The 7,625-nt window shown below is 55.6% G+C and overlaps 1 protein-coding gene across 4 annotated transcripts in view; it reads left to right on the top strand.

The window, feature by feature from the left end:
- PDE4A (phosphodiesterase 4A) overlaps nt 1-7,625 on the top strand; it is a 37,352-nt gene that overhangs the window by 24,519 nt on the left and 5,208 nt on the right. For 3 of the 4 annotated variants that reach the window (XM_004378353.1, XM_004378352.3, XM_004378356.1), the window contains 4 exons: nt 3,225-3,318; nt 5,577-5,803; nt 6,615-6,713; nt 6,808-6,972. In XM_004378353.1, the coding sequence (XP_004378410.1) occupies nt 3,225-3,318; nt 5,577-5,803; nt 6,615-6,713; nt 6,808-6,972 (585 nt within the window). Of the gene's footprint in view, nt 1-1,712; nt 1,779-3,224; nt 3,319-5,576; nt 5,804-6,614; nt 6,714-6,807; nt 6,973-7,625 lie in introns of those variants that run through there. The other variant, XM_004378355.1, reaches the window with a different exon arrangement.

Below are 7,625 nucleotides of genomic sequence, written 5' to 3'. Positions count from 1 at the left end.
GTGTGTGTGTGTGTGTGTGTGTGTGTGTGTGTGTGTGTGTGTGTGTATGCACACGCACAAGAGTTGTGCTAGTATTTCTGTCCATGGTGGCCATCTCTACTGGGAAGTCCTATGCTTGTGGAGATTGTCTGCAGGTGTATATCTGTGACCGTGAGTCTGTGTGGGTAGGCATGTCTTTGCAGTGCTGGGGTGTATTCAGAGGATCCAGGAGAAGTGGAGTGCAGGTGTGTACCTGTGGAGGGTAGGTGGGTGTGGCAAGTGTGGGGGGCTGTGTTGGAGGGCTGTCTGCAGGTGTGAGTTGGTCCAGGTGTGAATCTGAGTGTGTATCTACATCTGTGACTATGTGTGTGTTTATAGGGCTGCAGGGGAGAGTGTGAGGCTTTCCAAGTACAGCTGTGCAGAATGTGCACTGCACAACTCCAGGGGGCATTACTCAGCGTGCCACAGTGTGAACAGTGCTTTCTGGAGTTGTGCCGCGTAGTGGCAGCCCTTGTGGGTGGATGCCTATCAGGCAATGAGTGTGCTGGTGGGGGCATCTGTGTTCGGGGTGCATATGTCTACGGATGGAGGGGGTGTCTTTGTTGGGGGGTGTGTATGTCTGTGGGCAGAGGGGGATGTCTGTCTTAGGGAGGTGTGCACATCTGCAGGTGGAGGTTTATCTGGGGACATGCAAGTCTGAGGGCGATTGTGTGCCTGTGTGTGACTGTACCTCTGGGTGTGGGTCTAAGGGTGTGTTTCTGTGATGGTACGTGTGTGTACTTGTGCATCTGTGTAAGTACTCACTTACGGACTTGTCAGGGCATATTTATGTCCAAGGGAGTGTGAGTATCTGTGTTTGTTTGAGAGCGTGTCTGTGGGTGTTTGCGTGTGTATCTGTCAGTATGTCTAGTGTCTGGGTGTTTGTCCTTAGGTGTGTTTCTCCACGTATGTCTGGTATGAGTCTATGTCTTGGAAGGGGTGTGTCTGAAGGCAGTTGTGTCTCTGTGCTTGGATATATACCTGTAAGTGCATCAGGCCTCTGGGTCTGTGACTGTGTCTCTGAGTATGTGTGTTAAATGTAGGGCTGAAAGCATTTGGGGGGTGTGTGTTCAAGTGTGAGAGCATGTCAAGCATCTAGGTGTGTGTCTGTGTCCATGGAAGCTGTCTCAGGGTGTTTGTGTATCCATGAGCATATGGCACGTCTGGGTGTGTTTCTGTCTCTGGCGTGTCCATGGAGGGGGCATGTCTGTGTCTCCCTGCCCATCCCCCAGCACCACCTGGCTCCTGGCCACAGCCTTGGGCTCCGTGCCCCTTTAACAGCCCCCCCCAACACCACCTGACATCGAATGCAGCCTGCCAGTGCTGCAGTGAGCACGCACGCACACACACAGACACACACACAGACAGACACTCACAGGGGCGCACACGGAGCCCCAGGCCTCCGAAGCCTCCCTCCAGGGACCCCCACCCTGCCTCCCATGGGCAGGGGCCCCTGGCCACCACCAGCTGCTGCAGGGCCCACCAGGGCCAGGAGCCGGCAGACCATGTAACCAGGGCTGCCACCGGGAGCGCGGAGGGGAAGGGAGCCCCCAGCCCTGCTGGGCCGGCCCAGGCCCCTCCGCGGCTCCCCTTCCACTGCCCACCTGCCCAGCACCCACCTCGGCTGTTAACGCCAGGATTCCCCAAGCCCAGTCTCTGTGTGCGGCAGCCCCGAACAGGGCTAAGGCTCCAAGATGCCCTTGGTAGATTTCTTCTGCGAGACCTGCTCCAAGCCATGGCTGGTGGGCTGGTGGGACCAGGTAGGGGAACGCAGTGGGGAGGGTGGACAGGAAATCCCTCCCCGGCCCTCCCGCCTCAGACCCTCCAGCCCCCACCTGGGCTTGTGTGTGCAGCTGTGTACATGTGTAGCCTGGGTATGAAGCCTGGTGATGGGGGTCTGCGTGTGGTCCGGGGCTGGGCGTGGATGGTGGTGGGTGACTGGGGGTGTGTGGCTGCCCGGGGATTTGGGTCTCTCACTGGGTGTGACTGTGTTGGTGTCAGGGTGTGTGTGTCTATAGTGGTGTGTGTCTCCTAATGGTGTGCTGGTTTGCCTGGGTCTAGTGTGGCCCTGGCTGAGATCATGTGGCTGTGATTGTGTTCTGTGTTGGGCTATGTTTGTGAGCCCACAGCTGCATGATTTTTCTGGGGCATGTGACTCCAAGTGTCAGTGATTGCCTTTGTGTGTGCACCTTGGTCTGTGTGTCTGTGGCTATGTGAGGCTGTGCGGGACTGTGTAACATGGGGGTCTGTGATGGTGTGTATGTGTGTGTGTGTGTCTGTACACTCAGGGTCTCTGGCAGCACTGCGAGCAGCGAGCACCCTGTCTTGGTGTGGGGCACACAGGCGCACCCCTCCTGCCTCCCTGAGCAGTCTGCTTCTGCTTTGAGGGTGCTTCAGCAGAGCTTGGGGGGCGGGGAGCAGATGCCCTTTCTCCTCTCGGCACAATGTCACAGCAGAGGCTTGTGTGAAGTGGCATGGGGGGACCAGGAACAGCGCCAAGGCCCAGATTTGGGTATATGCCATTTGTCTGTGCATCAGTCCACCGCCCTGAGGTTGGGGGAGAGGGGCTATGATGGGGACCCCCTCCCCTAGGTGACCAAACTGGGGTTTTCTCAGCTCACTATTCACCCCTGCCCAGCCAAACCTTCTCTCACCAGAGCTTGGATATTGTATTCTCCTCCCGACCAGGGTGGGGTTCGGGGGGTGGCCAGGGCCCCTATGGATTGGGGTCCGTGTCTGGGAAGACCTGGGTCAGAGGTAGCTCTGGGAAGGCAAGGGTTAAGGGGCCTTGGCCTGTCCTCCTTCCCCCCAGCTCAGCAGCTGGTTGGAGGGGGAGTTGCTAAGGAGACTCCCATCACCATGGTGATGGTATTCTCCTGATACCCCATTGGCTCCCTGGTAGGCAGGAACCCCTCCTCTCCACAGGTGCCCCTCTGGCTTCTCCTTGCCGGTGGGGAAGCCCCTCTTTCCTCAGGCAGGGAGGGAGATGCTAAAATCCTGACTCCCCAAACCTAGGGACCCCCATCCAGAGCTGGGGAGAAGAGGAGGAGCTGCCCCTCCCCTCTAGCAGCCTGGTAGGGACTCTGCTGGCTGAGTAGAGAAGGAGGCTCATGAGGCCTTTAGGAGTATACTGGGGGGGCTGTCCCCCCTCAGCCATGACTCCCCCCCATCATCCCTTCCTTCTTGCCTTCTTCACTTCACCTTAGTTCAAGAGGATGCTAAACCGTGAGCTCACACACCTGTCAGAGATGAGCAGGTCAGGAAACCAGGTCTCTGAGTACATCTCCACAACGTTCCTGGGTAAGTGACAAGCAGCATGGGAGGGGTCACACCTGGGCTACAGAGGGCCACCCCAGACCCTGGGAGCTCCTGCCTAGATTTACCCAGGGACTTGACTCATAACTCCCCAAAGGTCAAAGTCACCAAGTGCAAGAGCTCCCATACTCATGATGCCCACAAACTCACTGGGACCCCAACTTTTATAGAACCCCTACATTTTAAAATATATCCAAGCTGAAAAGCTGCTTCAGACTCAGTGGAACCCCAAACTCAATGGAACTCTTTAAGACCTTAAGAAACCCCTAAACTCAAATAGAATTCCTAAACTTCCGAAAGCCTCCAAGCTAAAAAGGCTCCCAAACTCAGTAGAATCCAAAATTCAATCAATTCTCCAAATTTGGGTCGGCCCCCCAAATTCAAAAGAGATGCCCAAACTCAGTAAATAGGGTTCTCAAACCTAAGAGAACTTCTTCACTTAAAAGCCCACAAAAGACCCCTCAAACTTTAAAAAATTCCAAGCTGAACAACCACCACAAAAAAACACAAACCTGTTGCCACGAGTCAATTCTGATTCATAGGACACTATAGGACAGAGTATAATTGCCCCGTAGGGTTTCCAAGGCTGTAAATCTTTATGGAAGCAGACTGCCACATCTTTCTCCTGTGGAGTGGCTGGTGGATTCAAACTGTTTGGTCGGCAGCTGAGTGCTTAACCACCATGCCCCGGGGCTCCTCCTTCCAAGCTGAAAGCCCCGCAAAGTCCCAAAACTTGGAATGACACCTTAAATTCAGAGGACTCCAAATTTCAGATACCCAAACTCAGTAAAATTTTCAAGCTTAAGAACCTCTGATAGATTCTCCCAACTTAGGAAAATTTCCTAACTCAGTGGAACCCCAAATAGAGTAAAATATTGCAAATTCATGGCAACTACTGAGTTTACGGGGCCTCACAGTCATCTGAACCTCTAAACCCAAGAGCCCCCAAGCTAAGGATATCTCCCAAACTCAGGATAATCTCACTCTCATGACTTAATTTATTACCAGAAAACCCATTGCCATCAAGTCAATTTCAACTCATAGCAACCCTACAGAACAGAGTAGAACTGTCCTATAGGTGCCCTGGTGGCAAAGTGTTTAAAAGCTCAGACTGCTAACCAAAAGGTCAGCAGTTCAAATCCACCAGCCGCTCCTTGGAAACCCTATGGGGCAGTTCTACTCTGTCCTATAAGTTCGCCATAAATTGGAATCCACTCGACCGCACACAACAATAACAATAATCTTTATGGAAGCAGACTGCCACATCTTTCTCCCATGGAGCAGCTGGTGGGTTCAAACCACCGATCCTTTGGTTAGCAGCTGAGTGCTTAACTACTGCGCCACAAGGGCTCCTTTAATTTCTCACCCTCACCTTGCCATGGAGTTGATTCCAACTCATAGCAACCCTATAGGACAGAGCAGAATTGCCCCTGTAGGATTTCCAAGGATAGGGTAGCGGATTTGAACTGCCAACCTTTTGATGAGCAGCCGTAGCTCTCTACCACTGTGCCACCAGGGCTCCAGTTTCTCACCAAAGCCCCCAAATTCAGGAGAACCCCCTCAAGTTCAAGAGAAGGGTTCAGAGTTTCAGTGCTCCCGCCAACGGGGGTGTGGTGTGCCTAGAGTTCTGAAGACCCAGCCAATGGGAGTGTGGCATGCAAATGACCTCCATTAGGCCATTGCCATTGCCTGGCAGCCCCAGGTCACAATGGGTGGCCCTGGCTGGGCTCCAGAAGCCCCTGAAAGCTCAGGAAAGGTGCTCCTGGGGCTGGCCCCCAGGCAGGGTGTGCCATGGTGCCAAGGGGGGGGCCCATGGAGCCAGAGACCACCCCTACCCTCTCCCTCCGCCAAGCACTGCCGCCCCCCACCAGCACTCTGGGCCACCATGGGGGCGCCTTCCCCACCCACGAGGGCCCTCTGGCCACCCGGGGCAGGCAGCGGCAACCCCTGGCATCCCCATCCCACTTCCTGACTTCCCACACCACCCCCCTCCCAAACCTGGTGGTCGGACTGAGGCCTCCCCACAATCCTGGGCTGGCCCCAGGGCCACCACTCCAGCCCACCACATCCCAGAATTCCTACCCCGCCCACGGCTTCCAGCCTCTGAGTAGCCGGCAGCAAGATGTTCGGAAGGGGTCTGTCCTGTCTGGTGAGGCTTCCCAGGGGATGGTGGGGGCTGAGGACCAGAGGAGGGAGCCCGGGCGGTTCTCAAGCTTGCCCCTTGGCCTGGCTTCCTTCCGCAGACAAGCAGAACGAAGTAGAGATCCCATCACCCACGATGAAGGAGCGAGAGAAACAGCAAGCGCCGCGGCAGCAGCGACCCCCTCAGCACCCCCCGCCCCCTGTGCCACAGTTCCAGCCCATGTCTCATATCACGGGCGTCAAGAAACTGATGCACAGCAGCAGCCTGAACAACTCCAGCATCCCCCGCTTTGGGGTCAAGACTGATCAAGAGGAGCTCCTGGCCCACGTGGGTGGGGGCCGGAGGGGGCTGGCTGGAGAGGAGGAGTCAGGGTTTCCTGGGGCCCAAAGAAAGGCTGGAATTTGGGTCAGGTCTGAAGTTGGGTTCCCTGGAAACAGCCTGAGCTGAGGATAGGGTACCTGCTTTATTAGGAGAGAGAATAGGAAGGAGCAGAGCAAGCCTCGGTGGTGCAGTTGGTTAACATGCTCACTACTAACCAAAAGGTTGGTGGTTTGAGTCCACCCAGAGTCACCTCAGACGAAAGGCCTGGTGATCTACTTGCAAAAAAACAGCCATTGAAAACCCTATGGAGAACTGTTCTACTTTGACCAATGGGGTTGCCATGAGTTGGAATCAACTCAGGATTCTGGGAAGACATGGAAAATAAGACCACGTTCCTTTCTTTAGGGGCTTATGAGAAATTTAGCTTAGAGGCTGAGCTATGCTTAGGGGTCAACCAAGCTGGGTTCACATCCCAGCTTTGCCACTTATGAGCTACAAGGTCTTGGGTTAAGTCGCTTCACTTCTCTGAGCCTTAGTTCCCTCCCCTACCAAATGAGATCAAGTACTTAGTACAGTGCTTAGCAGGTAATAACACTCAGTAGACAGCAGCTGGGGTCATTGTATTGTTATCCAGCCCAGTACGACATGGGTGGTCAATTCTGTGCCGTCGAACACACTACCCACTGGGTGAGCATAATGTGCTACCCACAGACAGCATCAGTTCCAAGAACTCCAAAATCCTAGGAAAGGGTCTGGGGGCCAGGTCGCCTTCTCTGGGGCTTGGATGCTCCTGACCTCTGTCCTCTATCCCCTCCAGGAGCTGGAGAACCTGAACAAGTGGGGCCTGAACATCTTTTGTGTGTCGGATTACGCTGGAGGCCGCTCCCTTAGCTGTATCATGTACACGATATTTCAGGTGGGGGGCTAAGGGGAGTGAGCTGTGGCACGAAGTGGGTAGGGTGGGGGTTGAGGGCCAGCAGGGGTCACCACCCCGCCTTGCCTGCCCTCAGGAGCGGGACCTGCTGAAGAAGTTCCGCATCCCGGTGGACACCATGGTGACGTACATGCTGACGCTGGAGGACCACTACCATGCAGACGTGGCCTACCACAACAGCCTGCACGCGGCCGATGTGCTACAGTCCACCCATGTGCTCCTGGCCACACCTGCGCTGGATGTGAGCACCACCCACCGGGCCCACCCACCTCCCGTGTGTCGCCCCAACCCATCTCTCTCCCTGAACACCCATCTCTGATGTCCTCTCTGACCTCCATCTCTTTCTGACTTGGCTTCTCTATTTGATCCTTGTCCTCAGACCCTCTCTGGCTCCTCCATCTCTCTGACCCCCTCCTCCCTCCCTGAACACATCTCTGACCCCCTCCTCCCTCCCTGATCCCCATCTCTCTGACCCAACTTGCCTCTCTGACTCCCATCTCTCTGACCCCCTCCTCCCTCCCTAACCGCATTTCTCTGACCCCCTCCTCCATCCCTAATGACATCTCTCTGACCCCCTCCTCCCTCCCTGACCCCTATCTCTCTGACCTCTCCTGCCTTTGACCCCATCTCTCTGACCCCTCCTGCCTCTCTGACCCCATCTCTCTGACCCCCTTCTCCCTCCCTAACCACATCTCTCTGACCCCCTCCTCCCTCCCTGACCCCCATCTCTCTAATCCCCTTCTCCCTCCCTGACCCCCATCTCTCTGACCCCCATCTCTCTGACCCCCTCCTCCCTCCCTGATCCCCATCTGACTCCCATCTCTCTGACCCCCTCCTCCCTCCCTGATCCCCATCTCTCTGATGCCCTTCTCCCTCCCTGACCCCCATCTCTCT

Source organism: Trichechus manatus, unplaced genomic scaffold, assembly GCF_000243295.1.
Source record: "Trichechus manatus latirostris isolate Lorelei unplaced genomic scaffold, TriManLat1.0 scaffold00057, whole genome shotgun sequence".
Taxonomy (NCBI): Eukaryota; Metazoa; Chordata; class Mammalia; order Sirenia; family Trichechidae; genus Trichechus; species Trichechus manatus.
The sequence above is the reverse complement of the archived record's forward strand: the minus strand, read 5'-3'. Positions and strand labels throughout refer to the sequence as shown.